The 24,213-nt window shown below is 54.8% G+C and overlaps 11 protein-coding genes across 11 annotated transcripts; 4 read left to right on the forward strand and 7 right to left on the reverse strand.

The window, feature by feature from the left end:
• Positions 1-41: 41 nt before the first annotated feature.
• On the reverse strand, positions 42-2,233 carry JCM15063_002155 (uncharacterized protein; the record flags this gene model as incomplete). The annotated part of the gene is made up of 5 exons (XM_076678058.1): positions 42-98; positions 174-585; positions 671-864; positions 940-1,124; positions 1,198-2,233. The coding sequence occupies 5 exons, from the start codon at positions 2,231-2,233 to the stop codon at positions 42-44; spliced, it is 1,884 nt and encodes a 627-aa protein (XP_076534656.1).
• A 572-nt stretch (positions 2,234-2,805) lies between these two features.
• On the forward strand, positions 2,806-3,669 carry JCM15063_002156 (uncharacterized protein; the record flags this gene model as incomplete). The annotated part of the gene is made up of 4 exons (XM_076678059.1): positions 2,806-3,034; positions 3,107-3,298; positions 3,371-3,489; positions 3,559-3,669. 4 exons carry the CDS (start codon positions 2,806-2,808, stop codon positions 3,667-3,669), a joined length of 651 nt encoding a protein of 216 aa, XP_076534657.1.
• Positions 3,670-3,735: 66 nt separating this feature from the next.
• On the reverse strand, positions 3,736-5,198 carry JCM15063_002157 (uncharacterized protein; the record flags this gene model as incomplete). Its single annotated transcript, XM_076678060.1, has 5 exons — positions 3,736-3,964; positions 4,039-4,823; positions 4,906-4,953; positions 5,036-5,068; positions 5,163-5,198. 5 exons carry the CDS (start codon positions 5,196-5,198, stop codon positions 3,736-3,738), a joined length of 1,131 nt encoding a protein of 376 aa, XP_076534658.1.
• A 538-nt stretch (positions 5,199-5,736) lies between these two features.
• JCM15063_002158 (uncharacterized protein) lies at positions 5,737-7,151 on the reverse strand (the record flags this gene model as incomplete). The annotated part of the gene is made up of 6 exons (XM_076678061.1): positions 5,737-6,408; positions 6,483-6,552; positions 6,619-6,725; positions 6,812-6,837; positions 6,915-6,972; positions 7,038-7,151. 6 exons carry the CDS (start codon positions 7,149-7,151, stop codon positions 5,737-5,739), a joined length of 1,047 nt encoding a protein of 348 aa, XP_076534659.1.
• A 209-nt stretch (positions 7,152-7,360) lies between these two features.
• Positions 7,361-8,019, reverse strand: JCM15063_002159 (uncharacterized protein; the record flags this gene model as incomplete). The annotated part of the gene is made up of 4 exons (XM_076678062.1): positions 7,361-7,485; positions 7,547-7,651; positions 7,716-7,845; positions 7,918-8,019. 4 exons carry the CDS (start codon positions 8,017-8,019, stop codon positions 7,361-7,363), a joined length of 462 nt encoding a protein of 153 aa, XP_076534660.1.
• Positions 8,020-9,918: 1,899 nt separating this feature from the next.
• On the forward strand, positions 9,919-15,374 carry IRR1 (cohesin subunit IRR1; the record flags this gene model as incomplete). Its single annotated transcript, XM_076678063.1, has 13 exons — positions 9,919-9,997; positions 10,213-10,623; positions 10,683-10,795; positions 10,871-10,966; positions 11,030-11,436; positions 11,505-11,649; positions 11,710-13,236; positions 13,296-13,496; positions 13,560-13,956; positions 14,028-14,281; positions 14,342-14,631; positions 14,697-14,818; positions 14,890-15,374. 13 exons carry the CDS (start codon positions 9,919-9,921, stop codon positions 15,372-15,374), a joined length of 4,527 nt encoding a protein of 1,508 aa, XP_076534661.1.
• A 570-nt stretch (positions 15,375-15,944) lies between these two features.
• Positions 15,945-17,069, reverse strand: TAE1 (N-terminal protein methyltransferase; the record flags this gene model as incomplete). Its single annotated transcript, XM_076678064.1, has 4 exons — positions 15,945-15,979; positions 16,064-16,146; positions 16,217-16,912; positions 16,981-17,069. 4 exons carry the CDS (start codon positions 17,067-17,069, stop codon positions 15,945-15,947), a joined length of 903 nt encoding a protein of 300 aa, XP_076534662.1.
• Positions 17,070-17,289: 220 nt separating this feature from the next.
• MSS51 (Mss51p) lies at positions 17,290-18,712 on the forward strand (the record flags this gene model as incomplete). Its single annotated transcript, XM_076678065.1, has 2 exons — positions 17,290-18,590; positions 18,664-18,712. 2 exons carry the CDS (start codon positions 17,290-17,292, stop codon positions 18,710-18,712), a joined length of 1,350 nt encoding a protein of 449 aa, XP_076534663.1.
• Positions 18,713-18,848: 136 nt separating this feature from the next.
• On the reverse strand, positions 18,849-20,338 carry DSC3 (Dsc3p; the record flags this gene model as incomplete). Its single annotated transcript, XM_076678066.1, has 5 exons — positions 18,849-18,878; positions 18,955-19,193; positions 19,267-19,384; positions 19,472-19,882; positions 19,967-20,338. 5 exons carry the CDS (start codon positions 20,336-20,338, stop codon positions 18,849-18,851), a joined length of 1,170 nt encoding a protein of 389 aa, XP_076534664.1.
• Positions 20,339-20,819: 481 nt separating this feature from the next.
• JCM15063_002164 (uncharacterized protein) lies at positions 20,820-21,829 on the forward strand (the record flags this gene model as incomplete). Its single annotated transcript, XM_076678067.1, has 3 exons — positions 20,820-21,016; positions 21,096-21,189; positions 21,260-21,829. 3 exons carry the CDS (start codon positions 20,820-20,822, stop codon positions 21,827-21,829), a joined length of 861 nt encoding a protein of 286 aa, XP_076534665.1.
• A 519-nt stretch (positions 21,830-22,348) lies between these two features.
• JCM15063_002165 (RNA-binding protein) lies at positions 22,349-24,126 on the reverse strand (the record flags this gene model as incomplete). The annotated part of the gene is made up of 5 exons (XM_076678068.1): positions 22,349-23,298; positions 23,421-23,492; positions 23,575-23,670; positions 23,741-23,853; positions 23,918-24,126. The coding sequence occupies 5 exons, from the start codon at positions 24,124-24,126 to the stop codon at positions 22,349-22,351; spliced, it is 1,440 nt and encodes a 479-aa protein (XP_076534666.1).
• Positions 24,127-24,213: the final 87 nt, after the last annotated feature.

A 24,213-nucleotide genomic window follows, 5' to 3' on the forward strand; every position in this document is an offset into this window, starting at 1 on the left:
CAATTGCGAGCGAGCCGTAAAGGCGAAACCGGATTCAGATCTCAATTGATCGCGAGCTCGAAGCGGCGGAAATAAGTATGTTGCAGGATTGGAGTATTCTGTATCGATGCAACCACGTTCATGTCAGTTCTTGAGAGAAGCCACGAGATCGACAAGCAGAGAGTAAGGCTTACAAAGTCGTTACTCGATCCTCCAAAGAAGGTCTGAGCCATCGCGCCCATGAACCCAGCGGGTAAGGTCACACCTCGTTTATCCATCGGGACTTTGCTGACAAACTTGCGCCCTCCCTTGCCTCCAAAGATCTTGTCTTGAGGGTCTTCCAGAGTGACTACCGACCTTCTCTTGACGGGTACGACCGGGTCGGTCGGCAGAGCGTAGGCATCACTCGTGGTAGCAGTTGCGTTTGATACCGTCTCAAGAGGATTTTTGTTGAACCCTCCGTTCGGGATGATGAGGTCGTCCGGTAACGAATCGTAATCGATCAGGTCAGGGATGTTGCCGGCGGCGGTTCCGTTTCCGAGTTTGATCGGTTGCGTGTTGCGGTAGTACACCGAGTCGGAATGAAGCACCAACTTGCCGTTGACCCTAAACGCGAGAGAGACCGGATCAGCGAACCGAACACTGCGAGCGAGCGAGACCCCAAAGTGCGAAGAAGAAATCGTAGGCTCACCAAATGTTGAACCCTCCATCGGCAACTCCCGGCGTGTTGAGCCAGATGTCTTGCCTCAAATCGGTCCATTCACCCGTCTTGAACGTCCAGCTACCTCGTCCGATCGACATGCCGTACACCGAGTTGCAGTACGACAATGGTCCAAGCGTGCACAAAGCCTCGGTTTGCTTCTCACGAGGCGCGTAGAGGTACAGCTAGGAGGTGCGCAAAAGAAAGACGCCGTGAGTCCCTCTGAGTCAGAACAGAAGTGGAATGGAAAGATCCCGTACCTCGCCCATACCGTTCTTGCGGAACATCAGTCGAGTCGAGAAACAGTTCTCAGCAGCAGCCCCTCCTGAGCAAGCTTTCGCGCCTCCAAACAGTCCGGGCAGCTTGCCGCCCTTGACGAAATCGAATCCTTTCGGGAAGAAGATCGAGTACGAGAGCGAAACGTTGGTCGCAGCCGTAACGTCAACTGCAAAGAACGCTCAAAGCATCAGCTGACGCTTCCTTGGCGGGAAAGAAGGGAGAGGGATTGTGAGACTGACTCTTCGAACTGTAGAACCCGACACCTCCGATCGGCTTGTTGCCCGGGTTGCGACTGTTGGCCGGGTACGCGACTTGGAGCGCGCTCAACTGGTCGCCTTGTTTGCCGTTGGTCCATTCGTGTGCCGGAACTCCTTGCAAGACGGCAATGTTGTCGGCTCCCCAAGAGTAGTGTTGGTTCGTGACGACGTCGGTCGTGAACGACTCGAGCGAGTAGAACGCGCTCTTCTGCTTCCAAAATGTCGAGCCATCGGTCCTACCGCCGCCACTGCTGGTAGTTTTGGTTGGCTTCGCCGCTGTGGTGGTCGTGGTGGTTTTGGGCTTCGAAGTCGTGGTCGTCTTTTTAGACGTCGTGGCTTTCTGCGTCGTCGTCGTCGTCGTCTTGGCCTTGGTAGTTGAAGTCGTAGTCACAACCTTGTGGGTCGTAGACGTAACGGGCTTTTTGCTGGTAGTCGACGTCGGTTTCTTCGTCGTCGTCGTCTTGGTCTTGGTCGCAGTCTTGGTCGAGGATCGTTTGCTCGCGAGGGACGCTCTACGAAGCTGTCCAGGAGTCCATGGCGTCGGGACGATGTTGTTCTCGACCCGGTAGGCGAGAATCTCGGCTTGGAGGGAAGCGACGTTGACGAACCGTTTCAACAATCGACTCGTCCACGATTCCAGAATCGGTGTCGGTGCTGACGTTGCAGTCAACGTCACATTCGAGGCAGACGAAAAGGCGATGGTCAAAGGGACGGGAAGGTTGGTGGGCGCTACAAGAGTGGCGGCTGGGGTCGTAGTGGGCTGAGGAGAAGGCGCAGAGACCGGCTGTGCGCCTGGCTGTCCCTGCAGCGCGATTTGGGGCGCGGTGGGAACATAGAAATTCGGAGATGTCGAGACCCAGAAATCTGCTGACGGAGACGGGGATGACGAGGGGGCCAAAGCGGCGAGCTTGTTGGCGTATTTTGCGTTCGGGACAAAGACGGCGGGCCGCGCTGCGACTGTGTGCGCCAGAGCAGCGATGGTCACGAGAGACGCGAGGAAGTGGATAGTCTGGACCATGTTGACCCAGTTGCAAGCTGGAAGGACGGTCGAATTCGAGAATAAAGTGGCTGAAGGGACGACCGGCCGGCGGCGATGGCTATGAGAAAGTCGAAAGTGAACAGCGGTCTACGCTGGAGAGACAAGGCACTGCCTGTGTACGGACGGAGCGCAGCTGAGCTGGATCTACAGCGAGCTGGGTCGGGTCGACGTCGGTGCCGTTGCTGGGGGAGCGTATAGTGAGAAGGAAGAAGAGGTAGTGGGGATCAAGGCTGGCTGACCCCAAGCAGCAAGGGGCTTGTTTCCTGAAGCAGCATAGCCAACTCGGTTCATTGGGAGAAAAGGCGGGAACACGAGCGGATCCGAGTTGAGTGAGATGGCTTGCACCTTCGCACTCGGGGGCTTGCTCGCGCTCGGCGGAAGTCAATTGCGCGCTCGAAAGATGGCTGTAGCTTGCCTGCACACCACAAGCACGAGCGAGAAGGATATAGACCTGAAATGAAAGCAGACAAGACGCGGACTCGCGTTGACCGGCGACGCGCAGGCCTGGACTAGTACTCTTGCTCGCTCTCATCGCGCGATATTTTGCTACAATGAATGACGACAACAGTCCGCAATCGTCAAAGCCTACTCCCGTCACGCCTGAGCTTGCGCTGGATCTGCGACTGAGGTTCCTCGAGTCGCTCGTGTGCGCTCATTCGAACATTCGCACCTCGTCCTCGCCCTCAATCGCTCGCAGGATAGCTCGTATTGAGTCGCAGCTGCAGCAGGCATTCGACCAACGCGGCAGTACCGACGCCATCCGGCGATTCGTCCACAACTGTCAGTTCGCGGACCCCTTCCCTCCCTCCTACCCGGGTCCCGGCCTCTTCTGACCCCTGCTCGTTTCTCCAGATGAACTCAATTCACCCTTGCTATCGCTCGCGCCTATCGCGCTTCCAGCCCTCGATTCAACCGAGTTGACAATCCCTGCCAAAGTCGAGCTCATCCTCGAAGCCGAACACGACTTGACCACCCTCGAGCGGGACTTGCGCGAGATCAGTGTGCTCGAGCAGCGTGGCGTTGTCGAAGCTGGAAATCTACCAGGTCAGTCTGCACACACGAGGCTTAGCTCTCCAGGATCAACGCTGAATCCACGGCCATTTTTCAACCCAACAGAGCACGAACCCCTCAAGGGCCCTCTCGAACGACTCGTCGACGATACGAAACCTGTTGCAGCCGAGTATGCTACTCTCGAAGCTCGTACCACGAGCCTCCTGCAAAAGTACAACAACTACGTGCGTCCATCTAGTTACTCTCGATCTAGTTGCCCAGCGTTTCTCACGTCCGACTGTCGTTCTCAACAGATCTCGGATCTCTCAGAGCTGTTTGTCACCTGGGATGACTTGCTCACGGATGCCGAGCAAGCCGTGACGAAACTCGAGAAGCAACGAGACGCAACGCTTGACTTTGCCTGAACTGCCAGCCATGGTTCCCCTCTCGAGACCATCATCCCAATTCTTTTGCACCTTTCCGTCTCGACTTCAAATTTGGGATCGACCCCACATCCATCGGTCCGACCAACCACGGGGCACATCCTCCTTCTTGATCCCCAACGATTCGAAACCGAGCTCGTCATCGTCTCGACCTTCGTTCGCCGTTCTTGACACTTTGCCATCGAGCACGAGTTTCTCGAGGTGCAAGATCAACCCGCGCGTCGCGGCAGGTTTGAGCGAGTCGGGAATCGTATCACCATAGATCGTTTCCGTCAACCTGAACCGGAACGAGTCGAACGATCAGCGCCCAGGACGTTGAACCGTCAGGACCAGTTCCGAACCGAGACTTACTCGGTAGCGGTCACTCGACGAGACTCGGTTTTCAAAGCCTCGACGACCTGCGCTTCTCGCTCCAATCGATGTTGGCGATATTCTTGCAACTTGGACAGTCCATCGTCAATCACTTGGCCGTGACCAGGATAGATCGTGGTTCCGCTCGATGCACGAGACGAGGACGACGAAACGAGCTCGATCAGTCGTTCGAGCGAGTCGAGATAGGTCGACAAGGACGCAAACACGGCGGTACCGTGACCGAGGACGGTATCAAACGAGAACAGGATCGAAGGTCCACGTGGAGTTCCGCTAGTCGTTTCGACGAGTAGAATCGAGATGGAATCGGTCGTATGTCCAGGCGTGTGAATCACTTTCAGTTCAACATCTTCTCGAGTTTCCTCCCCTTGAATTGTCAATGTTTGTCCATCTCGCAATGCTCGAATCCGGCCCTGGGGCACAATCGCCACTTCTCGTCCTGCATCGAGAGGTTCGACTCGATGTCCGATCCCTCGCAGTTTAGATTCGACCACCGCATCTTGGTCCCGTTCGCCATCTGATTCCGCATTCGAACAAGGGTACTTCCACACTCGTACTCCTCGCTCAGGAATTGCACCGATTGCATCGAGTTCTTCGATGACACTCTTGATCCCGTCGACGTGATCGAGGTGCCAATGCGACAAGACAATGTCGGTCACTCGACAAGGTTGGACCGGGTGCGAAACGATAGCCGAACGCAAGTGAGGGAGATACGCAGGGAACGATTGAGCAGTGTCGAGTAGGATGAAGGAAGGAGAGGTTGGATGCTGGTTGGAAAGAATCGTTCTCAGCTTTACCGCTTTTTTTACCGGCTTTAGGTCGTCAAAGGAACGAAAACTTGGTACTCACGTGGACCAGGTACGTATTGGTTCCTTGTAGAGTGAACTTGCCGGGATTCTGTACATAGTCGAGCGCGACGCGCAACTCAAGGGAATTGAAAGCGGCTCGCAACTAATCGCGGACGACAAGAGTCACTCACTTGTCCAAGTATCCTCGTCACGTAGCTAGACAACTGCAATGTATGTGGATCCGTATCAGAGCAGGATCGTACAGGAAGGCGCGCTCTCGAGACGTCGAGGTGGAAACAGATAGAGGGGAAAACTAACCTTGGTCACCGATGGCAGAGTTGGAAGAGTCGCCATAGCCTTTGAGAGCGTGTAGATACAGGCCTGTTTCCTTCAATGAGCGAAAGAGGTCTGTCGAGATGGTGTACGTCGTGCAGTTATGCCGAATGCAACAAGTGGGGGCGGATGATCCAGTCGTGGTAGAGTGGTTTAGCGGGTAGGACTGGTACGAGGTCGACTCGTTCGTCGCTCGCTTTCGTGTGCTGTCGCTGCGTGAGCTTGGCTCGCGTAATCGAGGTTAGCGAGAGGGAGCTAGGCCGAGGAAACCGGATTTAGACTTCTAGCCGAGCCGGACATGCCGGACATTCGATACAGTACAATTCAGAACCAAGACTTGAGGCCTGAGGTGTAGAGATACATTTACACTCGCGAGAAAAGCTACGGGATAAACGCAAATCGGAACAATAGAACATGAGAACAAATCGATCGAGAGGCGTACTAGAACAGGTACAAAACAAAAATGCTTCGAGTGCATGTCTCGAGAGGGACAGCCCCTGAAACAACGAGCATACCGGTAGAACAACGTTAAATGCGATGACTGGCGATCGGATGTTCTTCAGGCGACTTTGCGTACGAGCAACGCGACAATGCTCAGCAAGACAACGAGGATCGCTCGATCAATGTACGATGGAGGTCCGCCCGATCCGTAGTCTGCTTGCGCGAGGGACACTCCAGGCGGAAGCGCAGGGACCGCTGACGCCTGTCTCGCGGACGTAGCAGGAGCGGCGGCTGGAGTGGAATTCGGGGCAGAGCTGGCCGGTACAGTTGCCGCGGGAGTTGCCACGTACTGTGCGATCGGAGAAGGGCGCGCAAGGTGAAGCGGTCCAGCAGGAGAAGCGGCAGCGTCGGTTACCGATGAAGGCGGAGTCGCCGCGGGATACTGAGGCGGACTCGGAGCTGGAGGAAAGAGCGCCGATGCCACGGATGTCTCCGCTTGTACCTCCGCTGCTTGAGCATCTAGCGGGTCTGGGGTGGAGGATCTCGAAATCGCTTCACTACACGGCTCGGACTCGCAGGTCCGCTCGGGAGCTTCCACTTTCTGCAGCGAATCGCTACCTGGGGTGGTTGATGGCGACGGCGCTGGTGGTGAAGGAGCTCGAAGGGATGCGAATGAATCGCAATCCGCTGCATCGTAGCCGCAAGTCGAGCATTTATAGTGATGCGAGGCATTTGCGAGTCGTTTCCGTTCGTCAGGCGGTGCGTTAAGCGAGCCGACTGCACCCTTGGGCTACCAAGCATGACCGATGCAAAGAGTATCAGGCCCGTCAAAATCATCGCGCAGATGGATTCGACTGAACTCACGTCTGATTCAAAGAACGAGATCAAGGCGAGCAGCGCAGTCCTGACTCCCCACGATGGCTGCCAGGTCTCACTGCGAGCAAGAAACCATCTTCAGCGTGACCGCTTCATACGCGAACGGGCACAAGACGTCGCTCACGGATGAAAGCTCGAAATCGAGAGACAAATCTTGCGGTTCACCTCAAATCGGCCAGACGGAGTCAAGAGGTAGATCTCGGGCGGCTTGAAGGGGTATTCTGCCGGGAGCTGTGGGTGACGAGAGCAGCGGAAGCGTTTGGGGCACGTTAGCTAAGCCCTATCTTCGAGTTTAAGCGCAGTTGAGAGGAGCCCACGATCATTCGACCATGGTAGATGCCGCCTGGATCCACACAGGCAAGAACTGCAGCGTCAGTGATCGAGAAAGAGCGTATGGCTCATCTCCCCCCACGAGCTCACCTTCAAATTGGCTGCCGGACAGGCCTCGGATGGTGAAGTGCCAATCAAAGAGGTCACTCTGAGCATCACTGAGGGGTCAGCTGCGCTATCAGGACGAGGGAGTGACAGCGGCAGGGCACGTACTTCGAGGGGTGCCGCAGTGTAGTCCGGAGAGTCATCGTTCTCGAGTTCAGCTGCTTCCTGCAGCAGTCTTCGAACACCAGCCGACCTCTTTGAGAGTCCAGCTCGGGTCGCCATGAGTAGTCGCGGGAGACTCGGTGTAGATTGCAACACCTCACCGAGATCGGCGTTTCGACGTTACCTCTCGACGGCAGCTGTCACGAGCATCCAGGTGCTGCAGAAGAGCAGCCACAGTGATTAAATGCAACATAAACAGTAGTACAACAGAAATTCCACAGATGTCAGGAAATCGTTCTATGGCGCTGACAATCCGCCGATGCCTACACTTATTTCGGCGACTCGGCTTTGCTGGCCTTTTCGTTCTTCTTCTCCTTGGAGGGATCAAGCTCGAGCGTCTCGGCGTCGTACCCCCAGGCTCGAAGGTCCTTTTCGGTTTCCGAAGCGTCGTTCTCTGCAGGATGGTACAATGTTAGCGGGTCTTGCCGCAGTGACTTCAAGATATCCGAACATACCGGTCTGGAGCTGATACAGCTGGATGAATCCTTTAAAGGACAGTTCTCCTTTGGAAGTGACATCGAGATACTCGACGATCTCGTTGTACGTCTCGTCGGTCATCTCTGATCAGGCTTAAAAGTTTAGCAGGGCTCATATTCGGGTCGATATGTTGGGTATAACACTGACCTTGGCCGTTGGTATCCTTTGCGAACGCGTTCAAGGCATCACGTCCACACACCCGGCCGTCCTTGTCTCCATCGGGCTTTGTTGGCGGTTTCGAATACCGGTCAAACACTTGCCGCAGGACATTGTACAGCTGCAGTCAAGCTAAGCAAAGTCAGTGAACCTGATTCAAGCGATAGTCGAGAAGTGAGCCGATAGGGCTTGCCTGATCCGAGATCGCTCCCTCCGAGTCGAGCAAGAGTGGGTTCACTTGGGCGGGTTGCGATTCCTCGCCTTTGATCTCCTTGACTGCCGGCTCCGACGACATGGTTGACTCGACTCGATGAAAGAGATGGCCCCGCTTGGAAAGTCCGGCCGCTTATAATCCGCGGTAGCTACCGTAGCCCGACTTCAAAACAAAATGTGCCGTCGGAATTGTGGAAATGTTAACTTTCATTTTGCAAATGCAAGAGCCCACATTGCAAAATCTACAGCGCAAATCTGTAAATGTAGATCACCGTGCGTACATTTGCAGATCTACTCTGCACATCTGCTTTCGCGAATGTGAGCTCACGGCTGACTGCCCAACTAGATTCCAGAGAGGGATTTCTTCCTGAAAATTTTGCCCAGCGCGTGTCTTCAGCTCCACGCCGTCGTCAGCGAAAGTCTACAGACGAAGACGAGCCGCGGGCTTGGTACACCTAGTATACTAAGAGCGTCCTCGTCCTCGACCTCTCTCCCGCCGACGCCTGCTCCTCAGGATCTATCCTCGTCTACGGCGTCTCCTCTTTCCAGCGCTCGATCATGATCGTCATTGTCAGAACACAGCGCGCCTGTCCGCCGCAAGATACACCCCACTCCCTTGCCAACCTTCGAGGCGGACAATCCACCGAATACATCCGTCAGTGAAGAAGAAGAATGTAAGAGTCTGAAATCGTCGATGATGACACCTCCTCAACCTCGACCTCGACAAGCGAAGACTATGAAGTCCGCGAAAACTCAGGCGACGGACGAGCGAGTTGATTGGGCGGCGAGCGAAAGCGCGACGTGACAGTGTTGTCTTTCGATGCGCATGACGTTTCGACGGAGTTTGATGAACACGATCTCGACTGCTGCGAAAGGGACGCTTATAGCCGCGACAGCAACGAGGAGGAGGAGGACGAAGTGCTTTCTCGTGCCCGCCTCCGTGACTCGCATTTGCGCCGCCTTCTTCCTCTTACTCTTCCTCTTCCTCTTCCTCCTACCCCTCCTCTTCCTCACAAATGATCAACGGCCTTTTCGAAGCCGGACTGAAGGAGTCGCAGCCAGCTGGAGACGCACCACTACAACGAATTCATCAGAGTGGACGAAAGAGCAGCATACTCTCGACATTCCGTCGAGCTTCTTCCGACGCCCATGCGGCGTCTATTGCCGCTCTTGCGTACATCCGATGAATCGCTTGCAGCTTTGCACCTCCATCTCGCTGCAACTCTTTGAGTCCGGCTTCAAAAAGGTCGTCGATCGTTATGAGGATGGAACGCATCGACGTTGACACCGAAGCTTTTTGCGCTCGCGCCAATGGGACAGATCTGTAATCTAATCTAGAGACTCTTGATGCTTATCCTTGTACGCGTGGGAGGCGAATTGATGTCAACACAAGTTCTTCCTCGACTTCTTCTGAAACCCATTCAGACCCAGAACTGCACGTCGAGCAGTCGCGGCCGGGCTGCAGCTCTGCAAGACGAGAAGAGACCACGTGGTTCAGGGCACGGCGAGGAATTCAGGGAGAGCGAATGCAGGCTTTTGAGCTCGGTGGGGTTGCTTCGCTACTTCCGGCCATCACGGACGAGGCGGTTTCGGCCGAGGACACGGGCAGGCTTTTTTCACAAGCTTAGTATACAATTGAAGGCATGCTTGTATTGCGCTCATCAGTGCAGTGTACACTCTCGTTTGGCATTAAGGTCGTGCCATTTGTTCGGTTTATCTGGATCGTCGTGTATACGCTGTCTCTTGTGCTCTTGCTCGTGATCAACACAGCCCCCAAGCCTTTTCTTCGCAACCTTGGAGCATCTTCATCAGTGTCGCAAATATCATATTGAATTGATTCAATATTGAAGCGACGGATCCGACGCGTCTGACTAGACGCGCCGCGCGCGCGAGTTCCGAAATGTCATCTCTTCCCAAACGGAGTCCGCCACGCACGCCCACTCTCGAGTCTCTTTCAACTCGAGCATTTGGACTCGTCAAGATGTCGTCGGACGCAGAGGATCGCGCAACTACGAGGAGGATGAGTGGCCGGGTCAGGAAAACGATCGAAAGGCTCGACCGTGAGTCCGCTCATTCTGGCTAGTTTGACGCGTCTTGGGGCCAACAAGAATGCTACAAGGAACCTGAGCGCAAGTCGGAAATTTCTAGAGAGTGGGAATAGGCTCGACCTTGATGGTCAATCTGAGAGATTCACGGTCCGCGTCTCGTCCATCCCCAGGACGATCGTCAGACTGTTTGGAGAGCTTGTCACTGACATACACTGTGCATCCTCCAGCTTCTAGCAAGAAATCTCGCAAGACTCGCCAGAATGGTAACACTTCGCCAGACGAGCGCGACTCGGATGAAGATCTCTCTTCTCCGGACGAGGCGGCCGACTCGGACGTGATGCTCGAAGACTCGCCGAGCGAAGGCGAGCCGGAAGATGACGAGGATTTCGAAGCACCCAAGAAATCGCAAGCGGCTACGAGGAAACGCAAAGCTACTGGTACGACCGCGAACGGCTCGGCAAAGAAGCGAGGGCGAGCCGACAACGACGACTCGTCACCAGCCGCCGGAAGAAAGCGCGCAAGTCAACCGCGAAAGTCGCGCGCAACGAAAAAAGACAAGATCGGAGACGAAAACGGTGGAACAACAAGACGAACGAACGGGAAAGACTTTCCAATCGACGACGACAACGAGCTTTTTAGTAGGTTCATCTCCTAGGCGCGTAGCAGGCACTGTTGCTGACACAGTCACAACCAAAAGATGCGGTCAAGTCGCCCAATACCGCATTACAAACCACTGCTGAAGATTGGATCGAAAGTTATCAACAAGATCCCGGGCCAGCCATGGCGGAGCTCGTTAATTTCATCCTGCGAGCAAGTTTCGGGATATTCTCAGTCGAGATGGTGCTTCAGAAACGGTTGCTGACGCATTCTTTCTGCTGTTGCCAGTGTTGTGGGTGCAACTCCTCCGTTGACGAGCATCAAGCGGAAGACGAGAACGGTGTTGTCGAAAATTTGAAAGACATTGTCGACGAGTTCAAACAGGTGCGCGAGTCCGTTCCTTCGTCGGCTAAAATCGCCTCGCTTATGTCCTCATTTGACCGACAGGGCGTCGACCACGCCTATCCGCTGGTCTCGAAGTCGAAAGACTACAAGAAGTTCCGCTCGTCACTAGGCCAATTCCTGCTCAAACTCCTAACGGCCGCTTCCGAGGATGTCCTCTTCTCGACTTCGTTTTACGAGCACTTCCAAGCCTGGTCACACGCATTGTCTTCCTCGCAAATTCGTGCTCTACGACACACCGCAACCGTGATCGTCTTGCTCTCGATCGATGCGCTGACGGTCCTGGAAGTTGCAATCCGCAAAGAGCTCAGTCAGGCGGTTCGAGCAAAGGAAGCCGAGGAAAAGAAGAATAGGAAAGACAAATCGAGGTTGAAGGATCTGGAGAAGCAAGTACAGGAGATCCACGAGAGGCTAGAAGCCGTCGAGGCATTCGAGGAGGAAGCGTACACCTCGTGAGCCCTACCAGTTTCTTTCCTCTCTTCATCTTTTGGTACTGACGTCTCGACTACTTCACAATCAGCGTCTTCGTCAATCGCTACCGCGACGCAGACTACGTCATCCGAGCCGAATGTATCGCCTCACTAGGAAACTGGATGAAGCTGAACCCAGATCACTGGATCGATGGAGATTACTTGCGGTACATCGGCTGGGTCCTATCCGATGAAGTGAGTCATTCCCACTGGTCACCACAGAATCAACGCTAACCTGAGCTCTCGTTGCAATAGTCCAAGGAAGCCAGGCGCGACTCCGTTCGAGCACTCTCATCTCTTTACGACAAGGAGCAATATATCGGCAAGTTGCATCACTTCACCGACCGCTTCAAAGGTCAGCTCGTCGATATGGCCATGGGAGAGCACGACTTGGCCGTCCGGGTGCAAGCGGTGCAGGTCGTTCGCAAGATCGAAGGTCACGGCTTGCTCGAGGAGGAACAACGAGACGAAGTCGCCCAACTCGTATTTGAGAAGGAGAAGAAAGTTCGCGCAGCGGCGGCCGAGCTGTTCAAGATCGTCCTCGATGAGGAAACCGAGCAGAGAAAGACGGAACTCGAGAGCGAGAAACAGACGGCACGGGGCAGGAAGGTTGGAGGCAAGAAAGCGAAGGAGTTTGATGCTGAGCTCGAGATCCAGATCGAGCTGAAGGTCGTCGCGGAACTCCTCGTCAAGTACGGCAAGGCGCTCGACGGCATCGATCCCGAAGTGGCAGCAGAAGACGATGACGATGCGAGTCGAGAGGCACAGGAGGACCGCATGAAGCGACGCAGCGTGCTCGGCCTTTCCGACCTCGTCGACGCCAAGGTTCATCGAGGTCGCATTGCTCTCGCGGCAGAAGCGCTTTGGGACACTGTCGAGACGATGCAAGACTGGCAAGCTCTCTTGTCGTATCTGCTCAAGGATCACTCCGCGCCGTCATCGAAAGGGAAAACCGACAGCAAGAAGACAATAGGCAGAACGAAGCAACGAGCAGACAATAGCGAGAACGGCGAGAGTGACAACGAGGCAGAAGAAGCTCAGGAGAGACAGGAGGGCGATCTTGAACTTCCTGAAACGATCAAGCTCACGGAAGACGAAGAGACCCTCGCCATTGAGCTTCTCGTAGCCTGCATCGCCAAATATGGGAACTCGACCTCGACCTCAACCTCGAGAAAGGTTAGCTGGCTCGCATTGTCTGTGCCGCCAAACGCTAACATAGTTTATTGCCAACAGGACAAGGAGCAAGACGAGGAGGAGCAAGCTGCGGTCACACGGGCGGTAATCGACGCCTTGCCCCGACTTTTCGCGAAGCACCAGACTTTCCCGGGCCGCATGATCGACATTCTCGCGATTCCGCGCCTGGTTCAACTCGAATTGTACCGCGACAATGTTGCGGCTTACGATACACTGTGGCAAGACATCAAGAAGCAATTCCTAACGCAGACAGACTCGGACGTACTCGACCAAGCGGTGCAGACAATCAGTCACTGCCTCGGAGCTGCCGAGCTTTCGACCGAGAACCAGGGTAGATTCGCTGAGCTTGAAGAAGCTTTGCTCATCGCACTCCGCGATTGCGTTGCCGACAAGGATATCGAGTCGGCCGACTTTCAGGAAGACGAGTTGCAAAATCTGACCGCCTGTGTCGCTCGGCTTGAGAAGCTCGGTCGCGTCAAGAACTTCGCAACGCTCGAGGACACCGACGGAGAGAAGCAAACAAGCGCGTTGGAGATTCTTGATCTGATTGTGAATCGCGGAAGGCTGGGGTACAAGGAGGAAGCTCGCGTTAGTCCTGTTTCCCCTAAACAATTCGAGCTCGCAAGTCTGACCTTGCTCCATGCCAGATGATCGAGCACGCCCTGTCCGTCCTCGGATTGCACCTCAGCTGGCAGCTGTACACTATCGCACTGGAAAGTCGCGAGAATGGAGCAGCCGACGAAATTGCGCTCGATTCGATCTCTTCTCGCAGGAGCACTATTCTTGAAAAGGCTGAAGAATTCGCGGTTGGCAAAGATACGAATGCATGCGAGGGAGTCAAAGAAGTTGTGAGTCATTTTCTGTTCAGAATTTAGCTTCGCTAGCGCTGACGACCGAAACGGCGACGACAGAGTCTGTCTGTGTTGTTGGATGTGTACTTTGCTTCGGCAACAATAACTTCGGCTCATAGCGACCCGAACCACCATCTCAAAGCACTGCGGCTCAAGTGCAGCGACGAACTGCAAGCTCGGTGCGCCGGCTACATCGAGGCGGAGATTGAACGCTACGCCGACAGGCTCGCACAGGAACGAGACGAAGATGCCGAAGAGCAGGCAGAGTCCGACACTGAACGGGAAGACAACACCGGATCGAGCGGCAGCGACACTGAGATTGACGTGAGCGCAAAGCAGAACAAGAAGAAGCAGAAAAAGAACGCAAAGGGCAAGGGGAAAAAGGCGATCCAAGGGAAGAACGCGTCGCAGAAGAAGCAAGACAAGCGCAAGAAGAAGACGCCTGACGAAGTCCGAGGTGAGAGCAGATGCGCCTCCCGATGCAAGCATTGTGATCACAGGCTAACCTCACGATTGGCTGCTTGACAGCTCTCAATGCCCGGCAACAAGCGCGTCTCGTGGCAGCACAGCGTTTCGAACGTACCGTTTCGGGTTTCGCGCGGGCTATCCACCTCGGCATCTTCGATTTGCGCCACTCGTCGCTGCTCCTCAAGTACTGGGGACGGCTCGGTTCGACGTTCGATGAGTTCGCCCGCCTTCTCATGCACGATCTCCGAGATGAAGGCAACTACGGAAATCAAGGAGATGTTGTTGCTTCCGTCATTGTCGAATCCCTACGAGGCGTGCGTCATTTTAGCTTGCGATCGAGTTCAAGCTCTGACCGTCCATTTCCTCCTCGACAGGCTTTTGAACTCTGTGTCGATTCTTCCGATAACACTGACGAGCACCTTGCCTCGCTCGGCCGCAATCTACTGCAAGTTGTGGTCGTTCGAGGTGCTCAGCTTGCAGTCGTATCGTCTTTGCCAGCTAGCGATCACCTGCGCATCCACATCGATTCGCTCGAATACATTGTCAAGGAGATCAAGAGCTACGTCCAACTCAAACGCGCCGATGACCGCAACAAGGCTCTATCCTTCTTCAAGTCTCTCGCTCACCTCGTCTTTGGTCTAGACGGTCGAAGCGCGCTCAAAGCGTACGTCTTTCGGCTCGTTGCTTTATACTGGGATCTAAGCTGACTGTTTCATTTTCGAGCAACAGCAAATCCACCCTCGATTCGTTGCTCGAAAAGAGCGAGATTGAAATCTCACCGACATCGAAAATCTGGGAGCCGTTGCGAGCTTATCAGAAACGGCTCGTGACGAATATGGCGAGAGATCCCTGTGCGTCTCTTACGGATCTTCCCCAAGCCTGCAGAGCATTGTTCCTGATACCTCGATTCGGGCGACAACAGCTATCAAGAGTCGTGCTCAAGCTCAAGCAAAAAAGGGCACCCCTCGAGGCAAGGGCAAGAGCAAAAGCAATGGCAAAGGAGAACAGGGATCAGACGAGTCAGAGGAGGAGGCTGAAGATGTCGACCCAACGCCCTCATCGCCGACTGCCAGTGCTACGCCAAGTCGACAAACTCCTCGAGATCGAAAACGTCCGTCCCCAAGTCTCGGTCGAGAGCAAGACTCGCAGGACGAGCAGTCGGCATCCAAACGGATACGGACTCAAGAACCCGAAGATGAAGAGGTACAGGATGATCCTGTGGATGATCACGAGGCGGGGCAAGACGATGTTGACGGATCTGAGCAGGCCGACGAGTCTGTTCGAGACGGCTTGGGCGATCTCGACAATACGCTCGATGAGGAAGAACAACAATCTCCGCATCGAGAGCCATCAGTCGAATCGGTTACGAGTCTGTCAGACGTCAAGAAGCGACCTCGAAGAAGATGAAAGAGCTATCGAACCTCCGTCCTTCCCAGAAATCGTTGCCGATCCCTTGCCCTGACCTTTGTTATATGTGCTGATTTTGCTGTATGTGGTGCAGTACCTGTTTTTTGGAGTTTGATTACTGAGCAATATCCTGTCGACAATGGCGTAGTACGTGCGAATTCATGGAGAAAGCTGAGAAGATTGCTCTTGCAAGTGTTTGGACTGTAAGCAGGTGCCCAGGAAAGACAAGTGAAGCCACCGAATGCAGGGCGTCGACGAAATGAGATGATGATAAGGCGTGGTTGTATGTATATGTTAAAGATGCCTGCCCAACAAGCGTATCCCGACTTTAGCTCAGTTGGAAGAGCGTCAGACTGTAATAGGTTATGGAATCATCTGAATGTCCTCGGTTCGATCCCGAGAAGTCGGATACTTCTTTTGCTCGCGCGTTTTTTTTTGTTCGCCCTTTCATGCGAGCCTTTCCCCCTATCAACACTGTAGTCGGAGCAACCTTGCGTATCTTTCTCAACCGTAGCCAACATGCACCGGACGGAGCTAATGTTTGAAACGCTATGACCTCGTGACACTTGTCTATTGCAATGCGTAAGCCACGACAGGAAACAACTCTAATGTGGGTTCAAAGAAGGTGAGCAAGGATCAGCTCGTAAGTACGCGGTATCCTTCAGGGGTGAACTTGGCACAAGACGGACCTTTTGGGAAACCTTGTTGCACTTCTCTCCGGAGAAGCCTCAGACCAGCCTGTTTGAAGACTGCCTTGAACGCAGCGTCGGATCTGGTATCGCAGGATCCATACAGTTAGTCTCCTAGTGCCTACCTCTAGGCGAAACCTTTGAATGTCGAACCTTGTGATAGAGCTATCTTCGTCGTCAAAGAGCCGACCATCCTTCTCAGAATCTTTGCACGTGTTCTCTTTCACGACAATGTACCCTTCAATCTTGCCGTCTGTCCCTCGACGCAATGCCTTCTGACTTCGTTTAAGGAACTCGGCCAACTCGTCGTCGCTCAGGTGTCCAATGCACCACTGAATCATGACGAGGTCGTAACCCTGTTCGGTCGTGTCGAGAGTAGCTGCTGGATCCGGAAATTCGAGATCCGGGTTGCCCACGGTGGCAAACAGCTCGACTGACGGACTTGCGCTCGACGGAGTTGGGACGGGTACGGCAGGAGCGATCGGGTCGAAATGTTGCAACCCTGCGCGCCAGATCCTGACTCTCTTGACCGGTTGCGGGTCACCATCCTCGTCCGTGCGCGCGTGCAAGTTCTTCCAGCCTTCTTTGCCAGCGAGGGCATCCTTCTTGGCTTGCTTGACGAACGAAGGTACGGGTTCGACGAGGTCGACGGTGTCGAACAAGGGCAACAGGACGGTCGAGGTGACCCTACCGATCCCGGCACCACAATCGAGTGCGCGAAACGTTCGTTTCGGTCGGGGCGGAATCGTCGCGGTCGAATGAGGAGGAATGATTGTCGACAATTGCGGCATGAGCGACAGGATCAGCAGGCGCGAGGAAGTCGCGTCGAGTCGAGGGACGGGAGTGCCTCTGCAGCGAATCGCCGGACAAGTTCAGCGATCGCCAGAGGCCATATGAGACAATGAATGTGAGCTCACTCTCCGTATCCACCCAGCACTCCATTCACGCTCGCTTCCGTGTTGGCCCAGTAGTTGACACCAGTCTCGAAATCCGGGTTCTGTTCCATCTTGTCGAATCGGTTGTACTTCGGATAGGTGGCGATACAGAGACTCGCTTTCGCTATTCGTCCTAGCGATCGAGGCTGTCTGCCAAGTCGGACGATGCGGTGCAGTGAAATGTTGAAATGAGAAGTTGACTTTCCGCATCGCGTTCCTCTCTCGGCTCTACGTTCGACTCGTACTGAGCACTGCTAGCCGCACGACTCACCCAAAGGACGACGCTACGAGATGGCAACTCGACTTGCGCACTCTGCTCGCCTGATGCGCCCGACTGCGGCCTGTCCGCACTTGATCACTTCGCGACGATCGCTGTTCGGATTTGGCGGCAAGAAGTCCAAACAGACCGACCAACCGAAACCTTTGCTCGCTCAAGACGACCTGTTTCACCCGTTGTCGCAGTCTCCGTTCAAGGAGATGCGCGACAAGGGCGAACGCATCAAGCAGCTCGCGTACTGCCCCGTCTCGCTCGACAAGTACCAGCAGAAGGAGCATGTCGACTTTGAGTGTCCCAACTGTGGATTCCCAACTCATGCGAGCGAGGAACGATGGCGCGAGGACGAGAACCACGCGAGGTACTGGCCTCGGTTGCGTGAGGCGAACGAGGACGAGCACGATCTCCGGAGTGGCAGGGAGATGACCGAGTTCAAACTTCCAGCAGAACAGCCGTACGAGGAAGCCGTCTCGTTTGGCAACTGGGACGTCTTCCTCTACACCCGAGGGTTCCCGTCGATCGAGTCGGAACGCTCGCGCCGTCACGTCAGCAAACTCCTCACGTACCCAATGACGATCGGGTCTGTTCTGCACGAGAATTCGCCCTACACGCTCCGCAACCAACGGTTACTGCCCGAAGGACTTAGGTCTCTCGTCGCCTTGCGACAATCTCTTCACCCTCCTGAACGCAACTCGGCCGCATCTGCGGGACTTCCCCCAGCGCCCGTACGCATCTTCATCCTCGGCGCTCGAGCCGAGTCTTCCCTCCCCGCGCACGTCTTGCAACAAATCTCGCACTTGTTCACCGCCGTCCCTCTCCACCTCGTCTTCATTGGACCGGAAGCGCACATCCCCAACACTCGCGCCGCGACCGAACAATCCAACTCGTCAGTGTACGGAGTCCCTTCGTACACTCGGATCGAATCGGATGGTACGACCGTGACCAACTTGAGAGCGACGTACGAACAAGTGCACGACGTGCTCGGTCCGTTCGATCCGTACCAAGACGTCTTCTTCTCGTTCTCGCCTGGACTCGGGTTCCCAGACGAACTCGACCCGCTCAAAACTCAACTCGAAACGAACTGGAACCAATCGATTCGTTCGATCCTCGAAACGAAATGTGCCTTGTTCTGTACCGGGTTCAGTCCGACCGATATCGAACGAGATGTCGTCGCGCTGGACAAGACGGAAGGGATCAAAGGCGAGTTTGATTGGTTGTTGACTCCAGGAGAGAACGTGTTTGGATCCGAGAAATGGGAAGTGGCCGAGTTCGATCCGAGGGTCGCCGTCAAGACCAACTGGGGCATTTGGGGAATCCGGTAAGTAGCTCAGGAGTTGCTCTCTTTCTCTCTCGACCTCGTCCGTACTGACCTCGTTTCGACTCTTTTCCAGTGGCAAACGCTACGAGGTGAGAGATGGAAATGTCGAACAGGAAGAATAGACGACTTTTCCTTTTCGTTTTCATTTTGCACTGCACTCTCATTTTTATGCAAACTCTGTAACGATAACAACAATAGTGGAAACACAACAATGACCAAACTCCACACAAGCTGAGAAATAGGTGACAGGAAAGCGTCCTATCCGAGGAGCCGGAGTAGACCAAAGGACTGGATCGGGTATACGTGAAACCCCCGACATTCAGTTGATTGCTCGCTTGTAGAGAAGACTGGGAGACAGACTCACGAGATTGATGATGAGGCCGAGCACGATCGCCATTTGCATCCTCCGTGAAAAAATTTGAGTTCTGAAAAAGAACAAGGGGAGGAACGGTACGAGGAACCCGATCGTGACTCCCTTGAGCAACGTCACGTAGTGTCCCGTACTCGAATCGCTCGCGGCTTCTTCCTGTCCAGTCATGCCACTCATCCATTGCTCCTCGAGTGCACGTTGATGCTCGGCATCGACCGTGTCGCCCTCGGGATCTGTATACGAGTACCCAAGTCATATAAATTCTCGTGCGTGCTGACTCGAGATCAAAGGTGAACGAGTTCTCACCGGCATAAGGATTGCGACGTTCGCGAAATTCGGCGCGCATGTTGGCAATCTCTTCTTCCGAGAAGCCTGCTTCGCGCAGGCGATCGAACCCTTGCAGAGGCGTTGTCTGTTCTGTAGGCTGTCAAAAGAAAACACGCGCGAAAAGATAAGAATCCTGCTCGCAAGCACAAGAGAACGCAATGCAAGCCGGGCAAAGAGTGCGCACCGCGGAAGGTTCGTTCGAAGTTTCGTCATCTTCGATTGCGTCTCCGACCGAGCAGTGCAACCAGATCTGTTCCTCCTGACGTCGAGGTACCTCTGCGTTGGCTTTGCCTTTCGCATCAATGTCGATTTCACCCCGTTCCATCCTGCTCGCTTCGCTCTCGTGTGGAGGTGATTCTCCCTGTACGACATCTTTGACGACTCTGCCCATCTTTTCGATCCCACGTCTCAGGTCGAGCGCAGAATCGGCGGTCGATGATGAACGCTGTTCGAGTTTCTTGCGATTCGCAGCGAGTTGGACCGTGTACGGCACGAGCAACACTCCGTCGGCCAACATGCGCCCAAGCTGAATCAACCGCAGTCGGCGCGGTCTCCCTTCTTCATCGTGCAGCGTTGACGATCGTATCTGTCGCAACTGTGGGAACAAAGCATCTCGTCGTTCGGTGTCAGTGGGTCGCAAGGCGATGCGGGGGGTCCGAGGAGGTTGAAGCCAACTTGCCCGTGTCTTGACATCGCGCACGAGCTCCTTCTCGGCAACCCACAGATCGACGACGTCCTCGGTCGTGCCATCGGTAAAGCGGACGCAGAAATCGAGCCCTTTCGGGAGTCGAGGCTGACCCTCGTCGTTGTCGTCAACTCGATCCGAGTGCTCACCCGACCATGGTTCTGACGCTCTCGCTTTCCCTTTCGCGTGCCGACTCGATGCGGTAGGAGCTGGAGGATAGGCCGAATCGAGCGAGACGGGCGAATACGGGCGGTCGGGATGTGGGAGACTCTCGGTTCGAGGCGCGGGCGGATAACTCGATGTGGACGCTGCTGGCAGGAATGGTTCAGACTGTGGCAGTCTCGTGTAGGCGTTCGGAGCAGGCATCGACCGCTCCTGCACGGTCGGGGAGGATCCAACGCCGGTCACCGTCACCGCCTCTTTCGAGTATACTCTTGATCAATTGCAAGCGCCCTCTACCCGTTCATCGCTCTCGCCTATCGTGCAAGATGCCGAGTCGACATACGCAGATGCGACTGATCTCTGTTCCCCGCTCGGAGCGCACTCGGACGTCAATTTAGCCCGGGTTGGCGAGATGGCTGAACCGACTCGCCATCTCGGCATTTCCATCACGCTTCATCACATCGAAAGCGCGCTACGGCAACATGCAATTGCACGCCTACTCTCCACATTCGGCAAGATCGCTGGTCCAGCTTCTGTGCTCTCTGCTGACGGCTTCTGCTTCTCCTTCTTCTTCTCCTTCTTCTTCTTCTCTTTCTCTCAACTCTAGCACTCGGCATACATAATCTCTCTCGCTCGTCGCGCTGTGCTTTGATCTCTTCGCCTCTTTCACGCCTGCCTTTTCACTATGCGCTCGTTCACCTTGACGACTTCGGCCGCGTTCCTCGCCTTGCTCGAGTTTGTCTCGGCAACCTACTTCACCTCGCCCCAGGCATCGACCGTGTGGGACGCCGCTCCCGGTCAAGTCATCACGTGGCACTTTCAAGCTGGAGGTGCTGCAGTCGGCGACATTGTCCTGCAGGCCCAAGGGTTCACTGGATCGGGGTAAGCTTGCCGTCTCGAGGACCCGGCGATCTCGACGTACCGGATTTTTGACCCTATTCGATTGATCGCTCGCCAACAGCGCAACCGTGACAGTCGCGTCTCAGGTTGATCTCACGTCCGAGAGTCTCACGTTCCCTTCAGGTATCGCCCTACGCTCGAATTCGGGTCAATATGTACGCTTTAGCCCCCGCTCTGGGTCGGTCCAATTGCCGCGTATTGATGCTTTCCCCTTCTCCCCTGTAGGAGCTCAAAATCGTCAACTCGCAAGACCCCACATATGCCTACGCGACGGTCGGACCCTTCACGATCGACTCGTTCTCGGGTTCTGCCGCCTCGTCTTCCTCTGCCGACGTCTCTGCGTCTTCCGCCACTTCCTCAACCACGTCTGCACAAGAGCAGTCTCAGGGATCTCCTCACACGCAGACCAACCCTCCGGTTTCGACTCCGGCCACCACTTCGCCGTTACAAACCGTCACGCGATCGAGCTCCACCACTACCCAAGCCGCCCCTACGACTACAACGACTCCTTCGTCCTCGTCTTCTTCATCCTCGTCCTCTTCGTCCACCACCGAGGAGCAAGCAGAATCGTCGTCTTCGACCATGACGAGTTCGACTGTCCTTTCGACCGCGACGGTCCTCTCGACTGCTTCCGTCGTCGAAATCACTTCGACCTTGTCCGATTCGAACGGTCAACGAACTGCGACGATCATCTCGGCTTCGAGACCTACCAACTCGAAGACTTCGGGAGCGGCACGCAACTCGATCGGATTCGTAGCGGGTGCGATCGTGGCTGGAATCGCCTACTTGGTGTAACATGCTTGCAACACTGCTTGCTACACGATCAGTAGAACCAAGAAAAAACCAAAATCATCATCCTACGCTGGACGGACACTTCCCTTCTTTGTTGTTTTTGTGATTGTTATCTTTGTCGGATTTCTTGTTCGTTTGTTTTGTTATCAAAGCTTGAGCTGAGCTCGCTAATCTTTCAAATATCTCCCCGGACTCTACTCGAGAGAGACAATAAATGCACCGGAAGGGAACAGCGAGGACTAAGATTGCGCAAGAATCAGTTCTTCTACTTTGAGCCGGTTCCCTCGGGGGGATGCCGTTTCCAGGTATGTGTTTGCAATCTTGCATCTGGCATGCCCCCTAACTCTGATTCGGCGCCGACCGACTGGATCACTGCTTCACCGACGGCGACCGGGGTCTTGCAAGTTTCGAAATGTTTCGAACATTGCTGACGAAAGCCCCCGCATTGGTCCTCAGAAGGAGTCGCCCGAGCCCTGGAAAAGGGGCCAGGTGAGCTCCTCCTCAAGGTGATTCTCTCTCCTTTCATGCTGGCACTCCGGCTGCAGCAGCGGCACCACCTCGACCAGAATCACCTCCCCTCCCTCGTCCTCCCCTCGTTCCTCCTGCTCCTCCACCATTCCCACCGGCTCCACCCCCTCTTGAACCGCCTCGACCTCGACCTCGTTTCGATCCTGTACCGCTACCACCTCCAGTGTTCGATCCTGCAGGAGCCGAATCTGCGATTGCCGCACCAATCGCAGCACCTACTTGTCGACGTTGACCTTGAATCTCGGTTCTCGCTCCTCCTCCTCCTTTCACAGGTTGAGGAGCCGCAGGTGTCGAGTTTGTCGATCGAGATTCAGGTTGAACTCTCGCTGGGTTCTTGAGGATCGTCGGTCCTGAAGGTTTCGTACTACCGTTGTTCGTGGTCGCGTTACTGGCTGTATTCGATTTCGATTGTTGTTGTTGGTGTTGACGTTGCAATTGTTGTCGTACGACTTGAGCTTGTTTCGCAGCAGCAGCTTGTTGAGCTCCGACCGAACCGGGAGGGTACACGATTCCAGGAGGATCTTGACGTTTCCCCTGGTTTGACGACGACGTGGTTGCAGGTGGTTGTGAACTTGTCGAATTCGAATCAGGACGTCCAGCTCGAGAAGTTCCAGATCCAGACACAGTTCTACTGATCCCACCACCACTTGGAGTCGATTTCCCAGTTCCTGCAAGAGTTGGAGTAGCAGCTCGACTAGGATCTTTCGATCCTTTCGCATTCTTGCCCTTCTTGTCTTTCCCACTCGATTTCTTCCCCGTACCGTTCTTGCCGCCGTTTGTCTGATTCGATTTGCTTCCTTTCACGGCAAGGGTGGAAATGCTGCCTGTTTCGTCTTTGCTTTTGCCTTTCTTCTTCTTGAGTGCTTGGGCGGTCGCTCTCCGAGTCGCGAGTTGTGCAGCTTTCAAAGCTCTCAAGTGATCGAGCAGCGGAGTCGATTTAGGATCTTGCACCAGTGCTTGTTAAACGGGGGTTTTTTTTTTTGGGGGGGGGGTCAGCGTTTCACGGTTTTCTTAATGGGTGTAGAGCTCTAAAGAGCGAAGAGTTCAAAAGAAAAATGGGGCTCACGTGGGACAGCTGGAGAATCGGATGGATCTGGAGGAGCGGTCAACGCGGTTTGAAACGCGAGAAAGTCGGGATCTGGTATTCTCTCAGAATGGTCAATATCGTCAATCACCAAGATCCTCAAGTCGAGGTTGACGGGGCGAAAATTGATATTTACCTTGGTCGATCGTGCCTTGTCGAGGGTCCGCTTTGGAAGGAGCGGTCGGAACCTTCTGGTACGGGGCGAATTCGACGACAGCTTGCGTGACAGTGCCTGGTTCCCGATTACGAGAGTCTCAGCTTGCAAAATACGTAGATTTGCTCGACTAGAACCAAGGTGTTACCCGTCTTGTCTTTGAAGGACCATCCGTCATATCCCCGATGAAACGCAACGAGCGCTTCGGGTGTCTTGAACGTGATGTAGGCTCGCGAGTGAACCGAATCCTTGTCCTTGCCCCTGTACATGCTCGAAAAGAGGCATGAGTCGAGACCCGCAGAGAGAGGGGAAGGCAACAACGTACGATTTGCGCACTTTGCCTTGTTTGAACACGGTCGATAACACATCAGATTCCTTGTCGTCCGTTGATTCAAGGTCTGAATTTGGATTGCGATGGACCCAGGGTTCGACAGTACGCCAGAACACGGTGGGAGGCAGGTCGGGAGGCAGGCGACGGACGATCACTTTGAGTCGTTGTCCTGCCTGAGGTTGTTTCGATTTGCTAGGTGCCATCGCGACTGAGAGACAATCGACGGCGAGTGATGTCAAGAGGAGACGGGCACCGCTTGATCTTCGAATGACTTGTTTTCTCGATCTGTT

This window comes from Sporobolomyces koalae, assembly GCF_050403365.1.
Source record: "Sporobolomyces koalae JCM15063 DNA, S_koalae_JCM15063T_v1_ctg12, whole genome shotgun sequence".
In the NCBI taxonomy this organism is placed as follows: Eukaryota; Fungi; Basidiomycota; class Microbotryomycetes; order Sporidiobolales; family Sporidiobolaceae; genus Sporobolomyces; species Sporobolomyces koalae.